The sequence below is a fragment of the Lolium perenne genome, chromosome 6 (genome assembly GCF_019359855.2).
Source record: "Lolium perenne isolate Kyuss_39 chromosome 6, Kyuss_2.0, whole genome shotgun sequence".
NCBI lineage: Eukaryota > Viridiplantae > Streptophyta > Magnoliopsida > Poales > Poaceae > Lolium > Lolium perenne.
In genome coordinates, this window is record NC_067249.2 from 239681737 (window position 1) to 239705662 (window position 23926).

General features: G+C 54.3%; 1 protein-coding gene across 1 annotated transcript; it reads right to left on the bottom strand.

Moving 5' to 3' along the window:
* Positions 1-672: 672 nt before the first annotated feature.
* On the bottom strand, positions 673-11953 carry LOC139832662 (uncharacterized). The gene is made up of 3 exons (XM_071822474.1): positions 11295-11953; positions 10879-11217; positions 673-746 (listed from the first exon to the last, which is right to left on the bottom strand). Exons 1-3 carry the CDS (start codon positions 11458-11460, stop codon positions 673-675), a joined length of 579 nt encoding a protein of 192 aa, XP_071678575.1. The 5' UTR covers positions 11461-11953.
* Positions 11954-23926: the final 11973 nt, after the last annotated feature.

Here is a 23926-nt window from a genome sequence, read left to right on the forward strand (position 1 = left end):
AACTTCAGTGGGTCATCACCGCTGATCTGAGGGGCAAGATGGAGCCTCCTACTTCTGAGAGGATCCTCTTCTCCTTCAGGGAAAGCAACTGGATGGATGGACTCGCTCGTGGTCTGCAGGAAGCACTCGCCTGTCTGTGCGGGCAAGAATTGCCCCGGATCATTGGAAGCCGCTACTCCTACCTCGCAAGGCATGACTCCATGGGAGCACCGATGGATCTGTCACCTCACCCCGAGGTGAAGTACCATGTGGAGCACCTTGACTTCATGCTGTGGGAGACCCGCAAGGAGCTGGACCACTCCCGCGCCTACGCCAACTACACCCACCTCCAGCAGGCTCAACAAGCCGAGACCATCAAGACCCTTGCCAAGGAGCGCAAGACTCTTCGCCGCCAGAATGCAAAGAAGGACTACACCATCGCTCGCCTCCGAGCAAAGATAGCCTCACTGAAGGAGACTGTCAAAGCCCAGGAAAACCAACTGAAGGACCTGGAAGGAGAAGGAGAAGGAGAAGACATCCAGGGAGATGGATACTCCTATGTGAGCAATGACGATGACTACGAAGAAGAAGAAGACCTGGCCTTCCACCCCTATGTGGATGGCTATGAGCACCTGGAAGCTGGAGTGCATGCTCTCACTCCGATAGATGTTGATGAAGAGTAGTCTCACTTGTTCACTTGCGTAGATGTGAGTTGTATCGGTCCCTTGTATCGTAGAATGATGAATGGTTCTTAAAACCATTGGGTGCTAGTTTGTAATGTTACTTTGAATGAATGAATGAATGAATGTGTGTTTAATTTTCATCATGTCAAGTTTTCAAGTGTAACAATTTTTAACTTTACCCCCAAAACAAGCCATAGAAAATTCCCCCTTATCTCATGATCTATCTCCATGTTCAGATGGCCCCTCCAACCCGCAGCACCAATCAAGATGCAATGATGCAGATGTTGCAAATGATGATGGCCGATAGAGAGGCTGAAAGAGCGGAACGTCAAGCCAATATCGCATCACTACAACAGATAGCTCAGAACAACCAAGGCCACGGAAACCATGACCACCCTGGGTCAAAACTAAAGAACTTTCAGAACACCAACCCACCTATGTTCAGCAAGACTGAAGAGCCGCTAGATGCGGATGACTGGCTCCAGACCATGGAGAATAACTTAGAAGTTGCGGGAGTAGAAGCCGCAGAAAAAGTACTGTTCGCCATCCACTATTTGGCGGGACCTGCACGAGCTTGGTGGACCAGCACCCGTGCCATGAATGCAGGACAAGTGATGACTTGGGCAGACTTCAAGCTCAAGTTCAGCAAGTATCACGTGCCCCCGGGTCTGATAAAGAAGATGAGGGATGAGTTCCGGGAACTCAAGCAAGGCAGAATGTCCGTGGTAGAGTACCGCGACAGATTTCTTACTCTGTCAAGGTACGCCACGGATGAGACCGACACCACTGAGAAGAGAAAGGAAAGGTTCCTGAATGGACTGCATGATGAGATGCAGACTGTGTTGGTCAACATCCCCTTTGCCGACCTCGAAGCCCTGGTGGATTCCGCCATCCAGATGGAGGGCAAACTGCATCAAGCCAACGAGAACCGCAAGCGCCGCATGATGAATCAGAGTGGGCCCAGCAATACCCCAAGGTATCGCCCCAGCTCAAGCGGAGGATTCAACCCCAGGAACAGCAAGCCCAATGCACCGATGTCACGTCCGGGTTTTTAGAACCGGAGTGGAGGACACCCCAGGCCAAGAGGCCACAACAACAACAACAGCAACCACAACAACAACAACAACAACTTCAACCGCGCCCCGATGAGAGCCCCCGGCAACCACAACAACTCCAACACTGGACACCCCAGGCCAGGAGGCCACAACAACAACAACAGCAACCACAACAACAACAACTTCAACCGCGCCCCGATTGTCGGGGGGAAGACCCCGGATAGGGCAATGGACGTGGAGCAGCCGGCTGGCCACCGGCCGGCTCGCGGCAAAGGCCGGCTGGCACCGTGGCCGGCTGGTCCGGAAGCCGGTTGGCTCTAGGTCCTAGTCGGCCTGGCTGCGGCCACCAATGCTGTAGCTGGGCCGGCTTCTACAAGCCATATCCGACTGGGGTTTGTACCTCAGACCGACTCGAGGCTGGCGAGTCTTGCACTGGAAGGAACCGGGTTGGTGATCCGGGTGCCCCAAGTCCACGCTGACTCCATCTTCCGTAAAGCGCGGGAGCCGTGGAGCAATAGTGCCACGCGCCGGACAGGCCGTCGTGGCTTACGACGATCCGTACTGGCTACAGTGGCTGACGGAGACAGGGACACCTCCTCTCCATACCGCTGACCGTGGCAGCCGGATGGGACAGGCCACGATGCCTCAACCACTCCTGACGTCACCGCCTCGGGAAGGAGCGGAAGCCGGAGCCGGCCAAGCCGGCCAGTAAACTATAGGGTCTTATATGTAAAGTGCCGGTGCCTATATAAGCCGCACTACCCCCTCTCGTGCAGGGGATCGATCATTTATTGCTTTCACCCACCTACAGAGCTGCCCTGTGAGAGAGACCATCGTCTCCCTTAGCCTCTCAGGAGCAGCCGGACACAGCTCTAGGAGCACCATTGTATCGTGTGATCATCATATACACTCATAGCAGGAGTAGAGGTTTTACCTCCATCGGAGGGCCTCGAACCTGGGTACGTCGCCGTGTCGCTCGTGCCCATACCCGCATCCGGATACCGCCGTGAGATCCCTCAGGAACCACTTCGATTAGCCACCCTATGGCATATGCCGTGACGACACCACGACATTTGGCGCCCACCGTGGGGCCTTCAGCATCCTCGGCCGGTGTCTTCATCCGGACGGGCCTCACCATCACCACCGGCGAGCGAGTCGCTTCAGGCTTGATCTGGAGATTCGGCTCCCTCAACTGCGTCAGCGACAACGCTGGCTGCTTCGCTGACCGGCCCTTCCCAGCCGGCGGCAGCGTCATCTCCTTCGGCGGCTTCGACGTCTACGTCGCCACCGTCGCACCGCCGCGCTACCCGCGGCAGGTGCTGCGCTGCGCTAGCCCTCCTCCGCGAGCCGGCAGCAGCGCTTCCGCCAGCCCCGCCGTCGTGCAAGTCATGATGGCTGGCGACGAGCTCCCCACCAAGAACCCGCGCATGCGCGGCCCCGACCTGGAGCGCAACATCGACCCCAACGCCTCCGGCTCGGGCCCGAAGGCGCCACCACCACCGTCCCGGCTGGACGAAGTCCGGGCAAAGCTGAGCACGCCGCTCACGCCTGGCGGAGATCCCGCCGCCATCGAGGCGGACCTGGAGGCGCATCGCTAGCTCCTCCTCAAGCAAACCGAAGAACTGGCTGCTGCTAAGTGCCAGATGGAGATCACCCAGCGCGAGTACAACCGCGCCCACGGCCTCACTCCAGGCGGCGACGAGCCAAGCCGAGCCGGTCACGTCCGCCGCAGAGGCCGCGACCTTGGCGCCGAGATCGCCCGCGACGGCGCTCCTCCGCCGGCTCTGTCCGCAGAGCTGCCCGTCTACAACACCCCCGACAAGAACATGCGCGCGGCAGAAGCCGCCGCAGAAGAGATGAACCGCCTTGAAGGCGAAGAGTTACGCCGCCAGACCAAGCGGGTGATCGAGCCGCACGCAGCCAACGGGCAGATCGCCGACCCCGGGTATGTCAATGCCCCCGAGCTTCTCACGCTCGTGGAGCTGCGAGCAACGACGGGGAAGGCGCCAGGGACACGGCCGAGTCCGCCTCCCCAACACCAAGCCGGCGCCATGACTCCCGGGCCACGCACAGCTCGGGCCGGCCAAGCCACCAGCCGAGCGGCAGCAGCCGCAGCCGGCCCCCTCCAAGCCGGAACCAGGAGCAAGACTCCGGGCCCCGCCGTCATCACCGGCCGGCTCCAGAAGCAAGTGGAGCGCGCCAGCCGGCACATTCCCGGCTGGGCCCGCGCATCGAGCCCGCCGACGCCCGAGATCGCCTCGACCGGCTGGTCGAATCCCGCATAGCGGAAGAAGAAGCTCCAGCCGGCCTAAAGTGCTTCGGGCCCCGCATCGCCAACGAGCCCACGCTCGAAGGCTTCACGCTCCCCCGCGACACCCCCAAGTACGACGGCACAGCCAAGCCGGAGGACTGGCTGCAGGACTACTCCACCGCAGTCGGCATCGCCAAAGGCAACAAGCGCTGGGCCGTGCGCTACTCCCCCCTGATGTTGGTCGGCTCCGCCCGCACCTGGCTCAATAACCTGCCAGCCGGCAGCATTAACGGCTGGCTGGACTTCGAAGAGGCCTTCGTCAGCAACTTCACCGGCACCTACCGCCGGCCGGGTCGCCCTCAGCAGCTTGAGATGTGCAAGCAGGGCCCGGACGAGACGGATCGCGCGTACCTGACGCGCTGGTGCGAGATGCGCAACTCCTGCGAGGGCGTGCACGAGATCCAGGCCATCAGCTTCTTCATGGGAGGCTGCCGGCCAAACACCATGCTGCGGCACAAGCTGCGCCGTAGTGACCCCAAGTCGATGGCCGCCTTGATGGCCATCGCGGACAAGTACGCGCTGGCTGAAGAAGCCGGCAAGGCGCCGGTTGACCCAACACCGGCTCCCTCCAAGCGGGACCACCACAAGTCGGCTGAGCACAAGCCGGCAGACGGCCCCTCTCATGGCAGCCGGCGGGATAACTACCGCGGCAAGCGTCACAGCGACCAGCCGGACCGCCGGTACGGCTCCGCCCACGTAGCCGCCGTGGCAGACAACGCGGCAGGCGGCAGCCGCCGCCAGAAGCAAGACCGGCAGTGGAAGCCGAAGTACACCTTTGAGCAAATGCTCGACTCGCCGTGCAAGTACCACAGCGGCAAGAACCCCTCCAACCACACCACCCGCGACTGCCACTTCATGAAGCGGCTGACAAGCGGTGAACCTCTACCGCCTCCACCCCCGCCTCCACCAGCCGGCGGGCCGGGTGGCCAAGCCGGCGCAGAGAACGCCAACCTCGAGCACCACGAGGCTAACCAAGTGCACCATGGCGGCCGATATCTGGCCGAAGACGCCACCTACATCATCTTCACCTCCGAGCCCGAGGACAGGACGAGCCAAGAGCGCCGTTCCCTCGAGGTCAACGCGGTCATACCGCCGGTCCCCCAGTACCTAAACTGGTCAGAGCAGGCCATCACTTTTGATCGCCGTGACACACCGGCTGTCCTGCCAAAGCCGGGCAGCTACGCCATGGTCCTCGACCCCACCATCGGCACAACCCGGCGCAGCGTGCGTTTTTCGCGCGTCCTCATCGACGGCGGCAGCAGCATCAACATCCTCTACCGCGACACCGCCCGCAAGCTGGGCATCCAGGAGGCCGAGTTGCGCCCCACCCCCACCGTCTTCCATGGCATCGTGCCAGGCCATTGCTGCCAGCCGATCGGCCGGATCACGCTGGAGGTGATGTTCGGGAAGCCGGACCACTTCCGCACAGAGAGAATCGAGTTCGAGGTGGTGGACCTCGTGAGTCCCTACCACGCGCTCCTGGGCAGGCCGGCCCTGACCAAGTTCATGGCGGTGCCCCACTATGGGTACCTGAAGATGAAGCTGCCTGGCCCCAAGGGGGTCATTACCGTAGCCGGCGACTATCGCCGCTCCATGGACTGCGCCACGCAGAGCTCCAAGATGGCCCAGACGTTGGTCATCGCCACCGAGAAGCAGCTCATCCACGACGTCGTCGCCCTCGCCAAAGCCGCGCAGACAGACATGCCGGCTGCGGGCAACCCGGCTGGGACGACTCACTTCCAGCCGGCCGACAACACCAAGAAAATCTTGCTGGACCCGGCGCAGCCGGACAAGTTCGTCACCATCGGTGCCGGCTTGAACAAGAAATAGGAAAGCGAGCTCACCAGCTTCCTCCGTGAGAATCGGGACATCTTCGCATGGACTCCAAGAGACATGCCGGGTGTGCCGAGGGAGTTGGCTGAGCACCACCTCCACGTCCGGCCTGAAGCCAAGCCGGTGAAGCAGCCTCTCAGGCGCTTCACCGAAGAACGAAGGAAGGCCATCGGTGAAGAAATCGCCCGGCTCCTAGCTGCCGGCTTCATCATGGAAGTGCTGCACCCGGACTGGTTGGCGAACCCGGTCCTGGTTTTGAAGAAGAACGGCTCCTGGCGCATGTGTATCGACTACACCAGCCTGAACAAGGCGTGCCCAAAGGATCCCTTTCCCCTGCCGCGCATAGATCAAGTCATAGACTCGACTGCCGGCTGTGAACTGTTGTCTTTCCTAGATGCCTATTCAGGCTACCACCAGATTCCTTTGAATCCGGATGATCAAATAAAGACTTCGTTCATTACCCCGTATGGGGCTTACTGCTACACGACTATGCCGTTCGGCTTGAAAAATGCAGGCGCCACCTACCAAAGGTGCATGCAAAAATGCTTGCAGGATCAAATCGGCAGAAACGTTCACGCATATGTGGATGATGTCGTTGTAAAGACCAAGGAGACGACTACCCTCCTTGATGACCTGAGAGAAACCTTCACCAATCTGAGAAGATTCCGGATGAAGCTCAACCCGGCCAAGTGCACATTCGGCGTGCCGTCTGGCCAGCTCCTTGGCTACCTCGTCTCTCAGCGAGGGATCGAAGCCAACCCGGACAAGATCAGTGCCCTGGAGAAGATGGAACTGCCGCAGTGCCTCAAGGACGTCCAGAAGTTTGCTGGCTGCCTGGCTTCCTTGAGCCGCTTCGTCAGCCGGCTGGGGGAGAAGGCACTGCCCCTGTATCAATTGATGAAGAAGGCGGACAAATTCGTCTGGTCACCGCAGGCGGATGAAGCTTTCCGTGACTTGAAGCGCGTGCTCTCAACCGCGCCAATCCTTGCAACGCCGGCTTCAATGGAACCGATGCTGTTGTACATCGCAGCCACCAACCGAGTGGTTAGCGTTGTCCTGGTGGTGGAGCGCAAAGAAGCCGGCCGGGAGCAGCTGGTCCAACGCCCAGTTTACTACCTTAGCGAAGTGCTCTCCCAGTCGAAGCAAAACTACCCCCACTACCAGAAGGTCACCTACGGCGTCTACATGGCGGCCAAGAAGCTGAAGCACTACTTCCAAGAGCACCCCATCAGGGTGGTTGCCACAGCGCCTTTGGCGGAAATCATCGGCAGCAAGGATGCCAACGGCCGGGTTGCCAAGTGGGCCCTGGAGCTAGCCGCCCACACCATCCTCTACGAGCCACGCACAGCCATCAAGTCGCAGATCCTAGCTGACTTCTTCGTCGACTGGGCTGAGATGCAGTACCTGCCGCCTGTGCCGGATTCCACACACTGGAAGATGCACTTCGACGGCTCGAAGATGCGCAATGGCCTGGGAGCCGGCATTGTCATCACCTCTCCCAAGGGAGACCGGCTGGACTACGTCCTGCAGATCCACTTCGCCGCATCCAACAATGTGGCGGAGTATGAAGCGCTCATTCATGGGCTGAAGCTGGCCAAGGAGATTGGCGTGCGTCGCATACTCTGCTTCGGCGACTCCGACTTGGTTATACAGCAAGCATCTGGCGACTGGGACGCGAAGGACGCCAACATGGCCTCATACCGCTTCCATGTCCAGCAGTTATCTGGCTTCTTCGACGGCTGCGAATTCCACCACGTGCCACGAGCAAACAACGAGGCGGCTGATGCCTTGTCCAAGATCGGCTCAACCCGGCAAGCTATTCCGCCGGGTGTCGCCTTGGCGGTTCTCAAGAAGCCGTCCATCATACCGTCACCGGACTCGGATTCAATATTCGTGCCGGCTGACCCGGGGGCTGCTCAGCCGAACCCGGGGGCTTCATCGCCCAAGTCGGGGGCTAACAAGCCAAACCCGCCGGCTAGCATGCCGAACCCGGGGACTTCTCAGTCCAACCCGGGGGCTTCATTGCCAAACTCGGGGGCTAGCAAGCCGAACCCGCCGGCTAGCAAGCCGAACCCGGCGACCATGCAGTCGAAGCCGGAAGCTCCCACGCAGGAGGCCCTGTTGGTTAATTAGCGTATTCGAGATAAGATGCGTACCTTCATGGGCACAAGAATTCCTCTCCTACCTCACCGACGGTGTGCTGCCTGATGATAGAGTCCAGGCCAGGCAGATTGAGAGAAGGGCCAAGGCCTATACCATCATCAACCACCAGCTGTACAAACGCAGCGTAAGTGGGGTGTTCCAGCGGTGCGTCGAGCCGGCTGAAGGGATTGAACTCGTACGGGAAATCCATCAAGGAGAGTGCGGACATCACGCCTCATCCAGAGCCATAGTGGCCAAAGCCTTCCGGCACGGTTTTTACTGGCCGACTGCGCTCAGAGACGCAGAAGAGTTGGTGAAGAAGTGCAACGGCTGTCAGCGCTTCGCAAAGCAGAGACACCAGCCGGCTTCCGCCTTGAAAACCATCCCCATCACATGGCCATTTGCCGTATGGGGCTTGGATATGGTAGGCCCATTCAGAACAGCGCGAGGCGGCATGACACATCTCTTGGTGATGATTGACAAATTCACCAAGTGGATCGAAGCCAAGCCAATCAAGAAACTGGACGGGTCCACAGCCGTCACATTCCTCAAGGAAATCATTGTGAGATTCGGCTACCCCCACACCATCATCACCGACAACGGCACCAACTTCTCCCAAGGCATCTTCTCTCGCTATTGCGGGGAAATGGGGATCCGGATGGCCCTATCTTCTGTGGCACACCCAGAGTCCAACGGACAAGTGGAAAAGGCTAACGGCTTAGTACTAGCCGGCATCCGGCCCCGGCTGGTGGAGCCGCTCGAGCGAGCAGCCGGCTGCTGGATTGAAGAACTGCCCAATGTGCTATGGAGCCTACGCACAACGACAAACCGCTCAGTCGGCTTCACACCATTTTTCCTCGTATACGGGGCCGAAGCCGTCCTGCCGACTGATATCGAGCACGACGCGCCAAGGATCAAGCTCTACACAGAAGCCGAAGCCAAAGAAGCTCGCGAAGATGGAGTTGACCTGGTCGAAGAGGCCCGGCTGCTGGCTGAGTCTAGATCTACCATCTACCAGCAAAGCCTCCGACGCTATCACAGCCGGAAGGTCCAGCCCTTAGCATTCCGAGAAGGAGACCTAGTGCTCCGGCTGATCCAGAGGACAGCCGGACAGCATAAACTATCATCCCCATGGGAGGGTCCCTTCATCGTGAGCAAGGCGGTAGGCAATGATTCCTACTATCTCATAGATGCCCAAGAGGCTAGAGAAAACAAGCCGGACAAGGCTGACGAGGAGACTAAACGTCCCTGGAATGTCAGGTTACTCCGCCCATTTTACACATGAGAGCAGGAATGTATGTATCCCTTGTATCCCTTTTGTGAGTTATGAAAAAGCTTGCGCCAAGAGCGCCGTTTCCGACAAGTTTTTCGCGTACTTTACCTTGTTTCGCCAATTGGCTTGAACCCTCTCACGCGGTCGGCTCAGTAACGTGATCCGGTTTCCGACAGCCGGCTTCTGATCCAGCTACAGACCGCAACCCGGCTGTCCGGCTGGCGGGAGTAAGGCCTAGGGAGCCGGCACGCGAAAAACGACTAAGGGAAAGAGTAAAAGCGAGTTGACTTGCAACTTTTCATAAAAGTGCCGGATTGCCGAATTCAGCTCGGTCGACTGAAATACTGTCGGCCTCACCCAGCGGCCCGCTCTTGATCCGGCGACGGATCGCAAGTCGGACGTACGACCGGCAAGGGCACAGCCAAAGAGTGGGGCGGATGGGAAAAAGCGAACGAGTCGAAAGAAAGCAACTCGGCACGCAAAATGATTAACAAACACATTAAAGTGTGACATAATTAAAGGGCGATAATATTGTCTTACATATGCACCCGGCATCCCGGGGATTTAACGAATTGTCTTGGCAAAAGCAACAATTGAAAGACAGGTAGAAGCTAAGCACCGGCTGGACCAGGACCAGCCGGAGGAGCATCAGCAGAGCCGGCTGCCGGGTCATCCTCGGGCACGTCGTCCGCCTCTTCGTCCTCAGCCTCCTCCTCCTCGTCGTCAGACGGCGGATTTGGGTCCGCGATGAAGATGGACTTGTCGACGAAGTCGGCAATGGCGCAGGCGCGGGCAAGCCGAGCAGTCTTGTTCTCCGCCGGGAGCTTGTCCTCCACGTCGGCGCGCCGGAACTCCAACTGGTCGAGGCTAACCTCGTTATACCAGGAGAGCACAAAAGATAGCGCCATATCGGCTCCGGCGCGCGTGGCCGACTCCTTCCAGTCCAAGAAGCGGTCGGGAGCCCTGTCCAGCCAAGCGATGAGTTTGGAGAGATCTTCCGGCAGCGTCTCCGTCGGCCACAGCAGTCGGATCAGCTCCTCCGCCGCCTTCCGCAGCTCCCAGCCAAGCTTGGTGACCGGCTCCACGCGGGCGGCGATGGACGCCAGATAGTCGTCCATGGTGAAGCAGTCGGAGCTCTGCTCCCCAGTGGCCTGCCGGCGATCCTCCCGCGCCCTGCCAACAGCCGCTAACGCCTCCTCCTGCGCCTCAGGGAAGGCCGCTGCATAGAAGAAAAGCATGTCAGAAGCCATCAAAGCCGAAATAAGCTGAAAAGTGCAAATTTTCGAAGTCCTAAAGTAAGCCTGGCGGCAGCCGGCAAGATCCGACTGCCCCCAGCCTGAAGATGGAGATTCTGAAGCTCTAAAGTAAGCCAGGCGGCAGCCGGCAAGAACCGACTGCCCCCAGCCCGAAGATGGAGATTTCGAAGCAAAAAAAAAAAAAAAAAAAAAAAAAGAGCCTGGCGACAGCCGGCAAGAACCGACTGCCCCCAGCCCGAAGATGGAGATATCGAAAAAATCAAGTTTCTGCTGCCGGCTGCCAACCTAAGCCGGCAGCCGACGCCCGAAAGCCGGCAAAGGGGAAGGCATAAGACAAAAGACTCACCCGCCAAGCCGCGGTCGAGCGCGCTAAGTTCCTCCAACCACCGCTTGGTGGTGGCCGACAGCTCGTTGGACTTGGTGGTCACCTCTTGCTGGAGCGAAAGCCGTTGCCGCTCCACCTCCTCCAACCGCTTGCTCAGACCCTCCAGCTTTTCCTCCTGCTCCTTCTTGAGGGCGGCAAGTTCCTTGAGATGGTTAGCCTCAAGGAGGCGCAGCCGTTTCAGCTCCCCGTCAGCCACCTTCAGCTTGGCGGCAGCAGCCCGGTTCGCCTCCTCACTTGTGGCGCATTGAGCGCGGGCAACTCGGAGGTCCGACTCAAGCTGCGGGACCCGGGCGGCCTCAGCTGCAAGCCGGCAAAAATGGGCCGTCAGTAAAAAAGAAACTCACAGGAAAGGCAAGTCAAAAGAGAGAAGGCCTCACCCTTGACAGCCTCCAGCTCGCGAGCCAAGCCGGCTCGCTCGATCTTGGCCTTGTGGTAGCTAGTCACCACCTTGTTGTACAAGACGGTGCGTCGCTCCGTAACCGCCTGAAAGAAACAATCAGATATCCAGACGAAACCCGGACCGGCTCCAAGCAGCCGGACCATGCCTCGGAGGGCTACCAGGATAATAACAAAATTGCAAAAACAAGAAGACACCTACCTTGTCAGCATCCTCCAGCGTTGCTAGCTGGGCAAGGGCCTCGGCGGCCTTGTTCTTAAGGCTGGCCCGGTAGCCGGAGAAGACCATCTTCATGGGCGCCGCACCAGGCTGTCCCTCCCGGTTGAACACCTCGCAAGAATCCGCCTTGTGCCACGCAGCCTCTATGGTGCCAGCCGAGCCAAGGCTGGAGTCAGAGGCAGACGGCACATGCAGCAGCCGGGCCCCCTTGGCCACATGAAGGCCCTCAGTTGGGCCCGACGGGCCCCTCGTCCTCACCAGCGCCCGGGAGTCGGCGTCCTTCGAGCGCGCTGGCTCCTCCCTCGCCGGCTCCTTCCCGGTCGGCTCCCTCCTCGTCGGCTCCGAAGCTGGAGGCGGCGCGGTCGAAGCAGTCGGCCCGGTGGGAGCCGTCGCATCCGGCGCTTGAGGCGCTCCTTCCGGAGAGCTCTCCGGCACCACGACGTTGGGCGCGGGCCCGCCGACTCCGGTCGAAGGCGGCGCAGCCACCAGCTCCAGCTCCGGCCCGCAGATGGCATGCCCCTGCCAGCTCCGGCTGCTGCTCCACAAACGGGGCGCGGCGCGGGAACATGTCGTCTAGGGTCCGCCGGCGCGCCGGCCCGACCCTGGTCTCCGCCGCCGGGCGCCGCGAAAGCGCGGCAGAAGAAGACGCCCCCGCAGAAGGTGGCGTGGCCGCAGGCGGCACGTTAGCAGCCGGCGGCGTGCGCGCGCGTGCTGAAGGTTGCGGGGTTGGCTCCCTCCTTTGCCGCTGAAGCGGCGACGTGACGGGAGGAGCCTGCCGAGAGCCGCCTCCCTGGGTAAACTTAATCGCGGCCCTAAGTTGAACAAGCAAGAAAAGATAAGTACAGAGAGGAAGGAAAGAAAAGGAATCAAACAACAAAGGAAAAAGAACTCACCCGGCTTTCTCCGGGACCTTCTTGGGCGCCAGTCGGCGCTGTTTCTTGGCCCTCGCCTCCGAAGCGGCCGTAGACCCGACGCCGGCCCGCTTCCTCCCCTTCGGCGCAGAAGTCGCCGTGCTCGTAGGCGGCACCGCGCGCAGAGGCACCGCCGGGATGGGCCCCGTGCCGGATTGGGCCGGCTCCGCCTGCTCCTGCTCCTGCTCCTGCTCCTGCTCATGCTCAGGCGAGGGCGGCGGGTTATGCTCCCCCTGGCCGCCCTGATCCTGCACCACCGGCAGATCGTCGTCGCCGGCTTGGTCGCCGGCTAGGTCGGCCGGGTCGATGTGATCCGGCGTCCAGACCTTCGTCGCCAAGTCGCCATCCTCGATGCCTTGGCGGGTGAAAAGCTGAAAACAACATGATAAATATCAAGTCGGCCACGCAGCCGCAAGCCGGAAGACGGCAAAAACGTTAAACTTACCAGTTCAGGCGGCTGCTCCCGGTTGTAAGGCGGCAGCCCCCAATTCCAGTTGTCCGGCATGTTGGCCTTGGTGATGTTGTTCACCCGGTGAGCCACCTGGGACTTGGAGAGCTCCACCTTCGACGTCCGTGTCGGGTCGAGCCGGCCGGACATATGGCCGATCTTGTGGACGCGCCACTGGAGCGGTATGACCCGGCGCGAGATGTAGGTGCAGAGGAGGTCCTCGGCACTCAGCCGGCCCTCCGCGACGCACTCGCCCAGGAAGTCCCACAGGAGGTTCACCTCCGCGTCCGGGTCCGAGGACTTGGCGTTGTAGCCCCAGTTGATCCGGCCGACTGGCGGAGCCGGGTTGTATTCCGGCAGGTTGAGCCGGTCGAAGGCCGGGCTCTCGTTCCGCACATAAAAGAAAGACATCTGCCAATTCTTTACAGAATCGACAGTCGGAATCCGCGGGAAGGACGTACCCGTGCGAGGATAGATGGAGGCGGCGCCGCAGGTCCTCAGGCGGCCTTCGGTCGTCTGCGCCTTGATGTAGAAGAGCCGGCTCCAAAACTCCACGTCCGGCCACAAGCCGGCGTAGCCTTCCATGAAGGCCACGTAGCAGCTGAGGAGGATCATGGCGTTGGCCGGCAGGTGGTGCGGCTGCAGGCCGAAGTGGTCGAGGAACCGGCGGAAGAAGTTGGAAGCCGGCAGACCCAATCCGCGGTCAAGATGCGCGCCGAAGACCACGCGTTCGCCGGGCTCCGGCCGAGGCTCCTTCTCCGCGCCCGGCGCCCTGGTAATCACCCCCGCCGGGATGCGGCGGAGGCGCACGAGCCGGGCAATGTCGTCCTCCTGCATATAGGAACCCTTCCGGGGAGCCGCTCGGCTGGGCCATCGAGGACGAAGAAGAAGAGGAGGTCCAGGAGAGGCGGAAGGGCGAAGAAGAGCCGCTCCTCGCCGGAGGAGATCGCGGTGGAGAAGGGCGCGCCGTCGATGCGCGTGGCCCCGTGGCGCCGGATTGGCGGGTTTGCGGCGGCAGCTCGGCGGAAGATCGTCGGGGCAACCGCTCGCTGAGGTTCGCTAGAAGAACGGAAGAGGAACGGCGTCGGAGCAGCGAAGAGCTCGAGTGAAGAGAAGGAGCCAGGCAGGAGCGCGAGGAGGAAGAAAGGGGCAAGTGCCGCCTCGATACCGCCCCCGCAGCATTTATAGCCGACCGCGGCGGGCGGTTGGCCTCCAAGTGGCCGACGTGGGCCACGTCTCCGGATTTACTGCGCCGTAACTCCTCCCACGACCGCTACCGTTACCAGAAACGGCCACACCACGTCGCCCACTACCGCACCGGATCCGGAGGGACATTGATGTGACCAGACGAACCGACCGCCAGGCCAGGCGTCAGACCAGTCAAGTCGGGCGCAGGGCCCGAGGCGGCGGAGACTCCGGCGCGCCGCAAGCCGGAGCCGGACGATAAGTTCCATCCGAACCAAAATTCATCAGCAAGGCGGAGACGCCATCAGATCTTGCGAGAAAGCAAAAACTTTTCAAGTGTAAAAAGCGGCCGGCTGGGAGCAGCCGGCAGGAACGAGCCGGATGAGAGCGCAGCCGGCTGAAAGGAAATCCTCAGTCGGCCCCTCCAAGTGCCGTCAAATATATTCAAGAAGCCAGGAAAACCTGCCTAGGTCCTTCTAAACGCAGGACCTTGCCAGCTTCGGGGGCTAATGTCGGGGGGAAGACCCCGGATAGGGCAATGGACGTGGAGCAGCCGGCTGGCCACCGGTCGGCTCGCGGCAAAGGCCGGCTGAGGAGCAGCCGGCTGGCACCGTGGCCGGCTGGTCCGGAAGCCGGTTGGCTCTAGGTCCTAGTCGGCCTGGCTGCGGCCACCAATGCTGTAGCTGGGCCGGCTTCTACAAGCCATATCCGACTGGGGTTTGTACCTCAGACCGACTCGAGGCTGGCGAGTCTTGCACTGGAAGGAACCGGGTTGGTGATCCGGGTTCCCAAAGTCCACGCTGACTCCATCTTCCGTAAAGCGCGGGGCACTGTGGAGCAATAGTGCCACGCGCCGGACAGGCCGTCAGGGCTTACGACGATCCGTACTGGCTACAGTGGCTGACGGAGACAGGGACACCTCCTCTCCATACCGCTGACCGTGGCAGCCGGATGGGACAGGCCACGATGCCTCAACCACTCCTGACATCACCGCCTCGGGAAGGAGCGGAAGCCGGAGCCGGCCAAGCCGGCCAGTAAACTATAGGGTCTTATATGTAAAGTGCCGGTGCCTATATAAGCCGCACTACCCCCTCTCGTGCAGGGGATCGATCATTTATTGCTTTCACCCACCTACAGAGCTGCCCTGTGAGAGAGACCATCGTCTCCCTTAGCCTCTCAGGAGCAGCCGGACACAGCTCTAGGAGCACCATTGTATCGTGTGATCATCATATACACTCATAGCAGGAGTAGAGGTTTTACCTCCATCGGAGGGCCTCGAACCTGGGTACGTCGCCGTGTCGCTCGTGCCCATACCCGCATCCGGATACCGCCGTGAGATCCCTCAGGAACCACTTCGATTAGCCACCCTATGGCATATGCCGTGACGACACCACGACACCGATGGGAGCCCCCGGCAACCACAACAACTCCAACACTGCTCCAAGGACTGGGAGCAACGTTGTTCCCATTACCCCCAAGGACAAGTCCACCATCACTTGTTATGAATGTGGAGTTGTGAGACACTACTCCAATGAGTGCCCAAAAGGTTAGCCAAGATCACCCCCAATACCTCTGCCCCTGCTCAGCAGCATCGCCGTGTCTCCACCGGCAGGAAGTTCACCCCGAACAACCGTAGCGGCCGCCTCTTTCACATGAGTGCCGAAGAAGCCCAGGAAGCACCAGATGTCGTGCTGGGTATGTTCTCTGTTAACTCAATACCTGCAAGAGTGTTGTTTGATTCAGGAGCATCGCATTCGTTTGTTACTGAAGATTTTGCATGCACTAGTAAGATTCAACCCATCAGTTTGAAGCATGTCATGATAGTTCAAATACCTGGTTCAACAACTAAAGCTAGAAAAATTTGCAAAGATGTGCCTATCAGAATTCATGAAATAGATTTTTATGCAAATTTGATTGTTCTGGGAACAAAAGGTTTGGAAGTAGTACTGGGTATGGACTGGATGTCGAAACATCATGGACTGATTGATTGTGCCAAGAAGGCCATCACCATGACTAGTAGCACCGGAGTGTTAGTAGAACACGTGTCTGAAAGGCTGCCCCGAAAGTTCACCTGCAACCAGAGTTTAGCCAAGCCAACCTTGGATCAAATCAGGGTCGTCTGTCGATACCCCGATGTGTTTCCTGATGATCTACCCGGTATGCCCCCAGATCGGGATATCTAGTTTATCATTGAGTTAATCCCTGGAACAGGACCCATAGCCCAGAGAGCCTATAGTATGAACCCGGCAGAGTTAGTAGAACTGAAAAACAATTGGATGATATGTTGTACAAAGGTCTAATTCGACCAAGTGCGTTGATACGTCTCCGACGTATCGATAATTTCTTATGTTCCATGCCACATTATTGATGATATCTACATGTTTTATGCACACTTTATGTCATATTCGTGCATTTTCTGGAACTAACCTATTAACAAGATGCCGAAGTGCCAGTTGCTGTTTTCTGCTGTTTTTGGTTTCAGAAATCCTGGTAAGGAAATATTCTTAGAATTGGACGAAATCAACGCCCAGGGTCCTATTTCGCCACGAAGCTTCCAGAAGACCGAAGAGGAGACGAAGTGGGGCCACGAGGTGGCCAAACCACAGGGCGGCGCGGCCCAAGCCCTGGCCGCGCCGACCTGTAGTGTGGGCCCCTCGTGACGCCCCTTGACCTGCCCTTCCGCCTACAAATAGCCTTCGTCGCGAAACCCCCGATGCAAGAGCCACGATACGGAAAACCTTCCAGAGACGCCGCTGCCGCCAATCCCATCTCAGGGGATTCAGGAGATCGCCTCCGGCACCCTGCCGGAGAGGGGAATCATCTCCCGAAGGACTCTACGCCGCCATGGTCGCCTCCGGAGTGATGTGTGAGTAGTCTACCCCTGGACTATGGGTCCATAGCAGTAGCTAGATGGTTGTCTTCTCCCCATTGTGCTTAATTGTCGGGTCTTGTGAGCTGTCGAACATGATCAAGATCATCTATCTGTAATTCTATATGTTGTGTTTGTTGGGATCCGATGAATAGAGAATACTATGTTATGTTGATTATCAATTCATGTCTATGTGTTGTTTATGATCTTGCATGCTCTCCGTTATTAGTAGATGCTCTGGCCAAGTTGATGCTAGTAACTCCAAGAGGGAGTATTTATGCTCGATAGTGGGTTCATGTCTCCGTGAATCTGGGGGAGTGAGAGAAACCTCTAAGATTATGGATGTGCTGTTGCCACTAGGGATAAAACATTGGTGCTATGTTCGAGGATGTAGTTACTGATTACATTACGCGCAATACTTAATGCAATTGTCTGTTGTTAGCAACTTAATACTGGAGGGGGTTCGGATGATAACCTGAAGGTGGACTTTTTAGGCATAGATGCATGCTGGATAGCGGTCTATGTACTTTGTCGTAATGCCCAATTAAATCTCACAATACTCATCATAATATGTATGTGCATGGTCATGCCCTCTCTATTTGTCAATTGCCCAACTGTAATTTGTTCACCCAACATGCTGTTTATCTTATGGGAGAGACACCTCTAGTGAACTGTGGACCCCGGTCCAATTCTCTTTACTGAAATACAATCTACTGCAATACTCGTTCTACTGTTTTCTGCAAACAATCATCATCCACACTATACATCTAATCCTTTGTTACAGCAAGCTGGTGAGATTGACAACCTCGCTGTTTCGTTGGGGCAAAGTACTTGGTTTGTGTTGTGCAGGTTCCACGTTGGCGCCGGAATCCCTGGTGTTGCGCCGCACTACATCTCGCCGCCATCAACCTTCAACATGCTTCTTGGCTCCTACTGGTTCGATAAACCTTGGTTTCATACTGAGGGAAAACTTGCCGCTGTACGCATCACACCTTCCTCTTGGGGTTCCCAACGGACGCGTGCTGTACGCGTATCAAGCAACTTTTTCTGGCGCCGTTGCCGGGGAGATCAAGACACGCTGCAAGGGGAGTCTCCACATCCCAATCTCTTTACTTTGTTTTTGTCTTGCTTAGTTTTATTTACTACTTTGTTTGCTGCACTAAATCAAAATACAAAAAAAATTAGTTGCTAGTTTTACTTTATTTGCTATCTTGTTTGCTATATCAAAAACACAAAAAAAATTAGTTACTTGCATTTACTTTATCTAGTTTGCTTTATTTACTGCTGCTAAAATGAGTAATCCTGAAGTTGAAGTTCGTACGTTTAAGCAATGAGGGGGAGAATGTTTAAGAGATGCTTGGTTTAGAATTAGTGATGCCCATAATAGGTGCACTAAGAAACACTCCACCACTATCCTACTCAGGAATTTTTATGTTGGTGTCTCTAGCTGGAATAGGTATGTTCTTGATAGTCTCGCGAAAGGTAACTTCCTAAGTACTCCTGCATCAGAAGCTAGCTGCATTATTGAGAGTCTATTTGGAATACCCCCTGTTGATGAAGTTAAAACTGAAATCTCTCTTGAAGATGTTATGAAAAAATTGGAAACCATAGAGAAATTTTTTCCAAGTGTTGAAACTAAATTGGAAATGTTACTTGATAAAACTGATGAACTTGATAAATCCTTAGGAGGAATTGATGAAAGAATTAGTGTCCTAGGAACTTGTGTTGCCCATGATGATCAAACCAATAGGATTGACGAACTTGAAAAAGCTATGGGAACCTTGGGTTTAACATTTTCTTCTCTTAAATATAAGGAGAAAGCTTATGTGGGTAAGGAACAAAAGTTTATGTATGTCTCTAAAGTGCCTAAACCAAAGAAATATTATTATAGGCCTAAAATTGTCAAAGCCCTTAGTACCACTACGGATGGGGGAGCTTATGATAACGATGCTCCATCTCTCGATAATACTTGATACACACTTTCTGCGCCTAACTGAAAGGCGTTAAAGAAAAGCGCTTATGGGAGACAACCCATGTTTTAACTACAGTACTTTATTTTTATTTTGTGTCTTGGAAGTTGTTTACTACTGTAGCAACCTCTCCTTATCTTAGTTTAGTGTTTTGTTGTGCCAAGTAAAGTCGTTGATAGTAAAGTTCATACTAGATTTGGATTACTGCGCAGAAACAGATTTCTTTGCTGTCACGAATCTGGGAAAAATTCTCTGTAGGTAACTCAGAAAATTATGCCAATTTAGGTGAGTGATCCTCAGATATGTACGCAACTTTCACTCAATTTGAGCATTTTCATTTGAGCAAGTCTGGTGCCTCGATAAAATTCGTCAATACGAACTGTTCTGTTTTGACAGATTCTGCATTTTATTTCGCATTGCCTGTTTTGTTATGTTCGATGGATTTTTCGATTTCATTGACTTTCAGTAGCTTTGTGCAATGTCCAGAAGTGTTAAGAATGATTATGTCACCTCTGAACATGTATATTTTGATTGTGCACTAACCCTCTAATGAGTTGTTCTAAGTTTGGTGTGGAGGAAGTTTTCAAGGATCAAGAGAGGAAGATGATACAACATGATCAAGGAGAGTGAAAGCTCTAAGCTTGGGGATGCCCCGGTGGTTCACCCCTGCATATATCAAGAATACTCAAGCGTCTAAGCTTGGGGATGCCCAAGGCATCCCCTTCTTCATCGACAACATTATCAGGTTCCTCCCCTGAAACTATATTTTTATTCCATCACATCTTATGTGCTTTGCTTGGAGCGTCGGTTTGTTTTTGTTTTTGTTTTGTTTGAATAAAATGGATCCTAGCATTCACTTTGTGGGAGAGAGACACGCTCCGCTGTAGCATATGGACAAGTATGTCCTTAGGCTCTACTCATAATATTCATGGCGAAGTTTCTTCTTCGTTAAATTGTTATATGGTTGGAATTGGAAAATGATACATGTAGTAATTGCTAAAATGTCTTGGATAATGTGATACTTGTCAATTGTTGTGCTCATGATTAAGCTCTTGCATCATATACTTTGCACCCATTAATGAAGAAATACATAGAGCATGCTAAAATTTGGTTTGCATATTTGGTCTCTCTAAAGTCTAGATAATTTCTAGTATTGAGTTTGAACAACAAGGAAGACGGTGTAGAGTCTTATAATGTTTTCAATATGTCTTTTATGTGAGTTTTGCTGCACCGGTTCATCCTTGTGTTTGTTTCAAATAGCCTTGCTAGCCTAAACCTTGTATCGAGAGGGAATACTTCTCATGCATCCAAATACTTGAGCCAACCACTATGCCACTTGTGTCCACCATACCTACCTACTACATGGTATTTCTCCGCCATTCCGAAGTAAATTGCTTGAGTGCTACCTTTAAATTTCCATTCTCCACCTTTACAATATATAGCTCATGGGACAAATAGCTTAAAAACTATTGTGGTATTGAATATGTACTTATGCACTTTATCTCTTATTAAGTTGCTTGTTGTGCGATAACCATGTTCACTGGGGACGCCATCAACTACTCTTTGTTGAATATCATGTGAGTTGCTATGCATGTTCGTCTTGTCTTAAGTAAGGGCGATCTACCACCTTATGGTTAGAGCATGCATATTGTTAGAGAAGAACATTGGGCCGCTAACTAAAGCCATGATCCATGGTGGAAGTTTCAGTTTTGGACATATATCCTCAATCTCAAACGAGAAAATTAATTGTTGCTACATGCTTATGCATAAAAGAGGAGTCCATTATCTGTTGTCTATGTTGTCCCGGTATGGATGTCTAAGTTGAGAATAATCAATAGCGAGAAATCCGATGCGAGCTTTCTCCTTAGACCTTTGTACAGGCGGCATAGAGGTACCCCTTTGTGACACTTGGTTAAAACATGTGCATTGCGATAATCCCGGTAGTCCAAGCTAATTAGGACAAGGTGCGGGCACTATTAGTATACTATGCATGAGGCTTGCAACTTGTAAGATATAATTTACATGATACATATGCTTTATTACTACCGTTGACAAAATTGTTTCTTGTTTTCAAAATCAAAGCTCTAGCACAAATATAGCAATCGATGATTTCCTCTTTGAAGGACCATTCTTTTACTTTTATGTTGAGTCAGTTCACCTATTTCTCTCCATCTCAAGAAGCAAACACTTGTGTGAACTGTGCATTGATTCCTACATACTTGCATATTGCACTTATTATATTACTCTATGTTGACAATATCCATGAGATATACATGTTACAAGTTGAAAGCAACCGCTGAAACTTAATCTTCCTATGTGTTGCTTCGATGCCTCTACTTTGAATTATTGCTTTATGAGTTAACTCTTATGCAAGACTTATTGATGCTTGTCTTGAAGTACTATTCATGAAAAGTCTTTGCTATATGATTCACTTGTTTACTCATGTCATTTACATTGTTTTGATCACTGCATTCACTACATATGCTTACAAATAGTATGATCAAGGTTATGATGGCATGTCACTCCAGAAATTATCTTTGTTTATCGTTTACCTGCTCGGGACGAGCAGGAACTAAGCTTGGGGATGCTGATGCGTCTCCGACGTATCGATAATTTCTTATGTTCCATGCCACATTATTGATGATATCTACATGTTTTATGCACACTTTATGTCATATTCGTGCATTTTCTGGAACTAACCTATTAACAAGATGCCGAAGTGCCAGTTGCTGTTTTCTGCTGTTTTTGGTTTCAGAAATCCTAGTAAGGAAATATTCTCGGAATTGGACGAAATCAACGCCCAGGGTCCTATTTTGCCACGAAGCTTCCAGAAGACCGAAGAGGAGACGAAGTGGGGCCACGAGGTGGCCAAACCACAGGGCGGCGTGGCCCAAGCCCTGGCCGCGCCGACCTGTAGTGTGGGCCCCTCGTGACGCCCCTTGACCTGCCCTTCCGCCTACAAATAGCCTTCGTCGCGAAACCCCCAGTACCGAGAGCCACGATACAGAAAACCTTCCAGAGACGCCGCCGCCGCCAATCCCATCTCGGGGGATTCAGGAGATCGCCTCCGGCACCCTGCCGGAGAGGGGAATCATCTCCCGGAGGACTCTACGCCGCCATGGTCGCCTCCGGAGTGATGTGTGAGTAGTCTACCCCTGGACTATGGGTCCATAGCAGTAGCTAGATGGTTGTCTTCTCCCCATTGTGCTTAATTGTCGGGTCTTGTGAGCTGCCGAACATGATCAAGATCATCTATCTGTAATTCTATATGTTGTGTTTGTTGGGATCCGATGAATAGAGAATACTATGTTATGTTGATTATCAATTCATGTCTATGTGTTGTTTATGATCTTGCATGCTCTCCGTTATTAGTAGATGCTCTGGCCAAGTTGATGCTAGTAACTCCAAGAGGGAGTATTTATGCTCGATAGTGGGTTCATGTCTCCGTGAATCTGGGGGAGTGAGAGAAACCTCTAAGATTATGGATGTGCTGTTGCCACTAGGGATAAAACATTGGTGCTATGTTCGAGGATGTAGTTACTGATTACATTACGCGCAATACTTAATGCAATTGTCTGTTGTTAGCAACTTAATACTGGAGGGGGTTCAGATGATAACCTGAAGGTGGACTTTTTAGGCATAGATGCATGCTGGATAGCGGTCTATGTACTTTGTCGTAATGCCCAATTAAATCCCACAATACTCATCATAATATGTATGTGCATGGTCATGCCCTCTCTATTTGTCAATTGCCCAACTGTAATTTGTTCACCCAACATGCTGTTTATCTTATGGGAGAGACACCTCTAGTGAACTGTGGACCCCGGTCCAATTCTCTTTACTGAAATACAATCTACTGCAATACTCGTTCTACTATTTTCTGTAAACAATCATCATCCACACTATACATCTAATCCTTTGTTACAGCAAGCCGGTGAGATTGACAACCTCGCTGTTTCGTTGGGGCAAAGTACTTGGTTTGTGTTGTGCAGGTTCCACGTTGGCGCCGGAATCCCTGGTGTTGCGCCGCACTACATCTCGCCGCCATCAACCTTCAACGTGCTTCTTGGCTCCTACTGGTTCGATAAACCTTGGTTTCATACTGAGGGAAAACTTGCCGCTGTACGCATCACACCTTCCTCTTGGGGTTCCCAACGGACGCGTGCTGTACGCGTATCATGCGTCGCCTTGGAGATCCCCAGTTCTGTTTGTGGATAAGAAGGACGGTGCCACTCGTTTATGTACGGATTACCGTAAGCTTAACGATGTCACCATCAAGAACAAGTATCCCTTACCAAAGATAGAAGACCTGTTTGACCAGCTGACCGGTGCCAAAGTGTTCTCTAAGATCGATCTTCGGACTGGTTACCATCAACTGAAGATTCGTGTAACGGATATCCCCAAAACTGCCTTCACCACCAGATATGGATTGTATGAGTACAATGTCATGTCATTTGGATTGACCAATGCCCCAGCTTATTTCATGAATCTCATGAATAAGATCTTTATGAACTTTTTGGATAAGTTTGTCGTTGTCTTCATCGACGACACACTAATCTACTCCAAGTCAGAAGAAGAACATGAGCAACATTTGGAAGTTGTCCTAGATACCCTTCGGGAGCATCAGTTGTACGCCAAGTTCAGCAAATGTGAGTTTTGGTTAAAAGAAGTATGATTCCTGGGACATATCTTGTCTGCAGGAGGAATTTCCATTGACCCCTCCAACATAAAGACCGTTGAAGAATGGAATGCCCCAACCACTCAGACGGAAGTCCGTGCATTTCTTGCATTAGCGGGATATTACCGCGGGTTTGTTGAAGGATTCTCCAGCATAGCAAGACCAATGACTCAACTGTTGAAGAAGGATAAGAAGTTTGAATGGACTGAAAAATGTGAAGAAAGTTTCCAGCAACTCAAGAGCAGATTGACATCAGCCCCAATATTGATCATGCCGGACATCACCAAGCCCTTTGACGTCTATTGTGATGCATCCAAGATTGGTCTTGGATG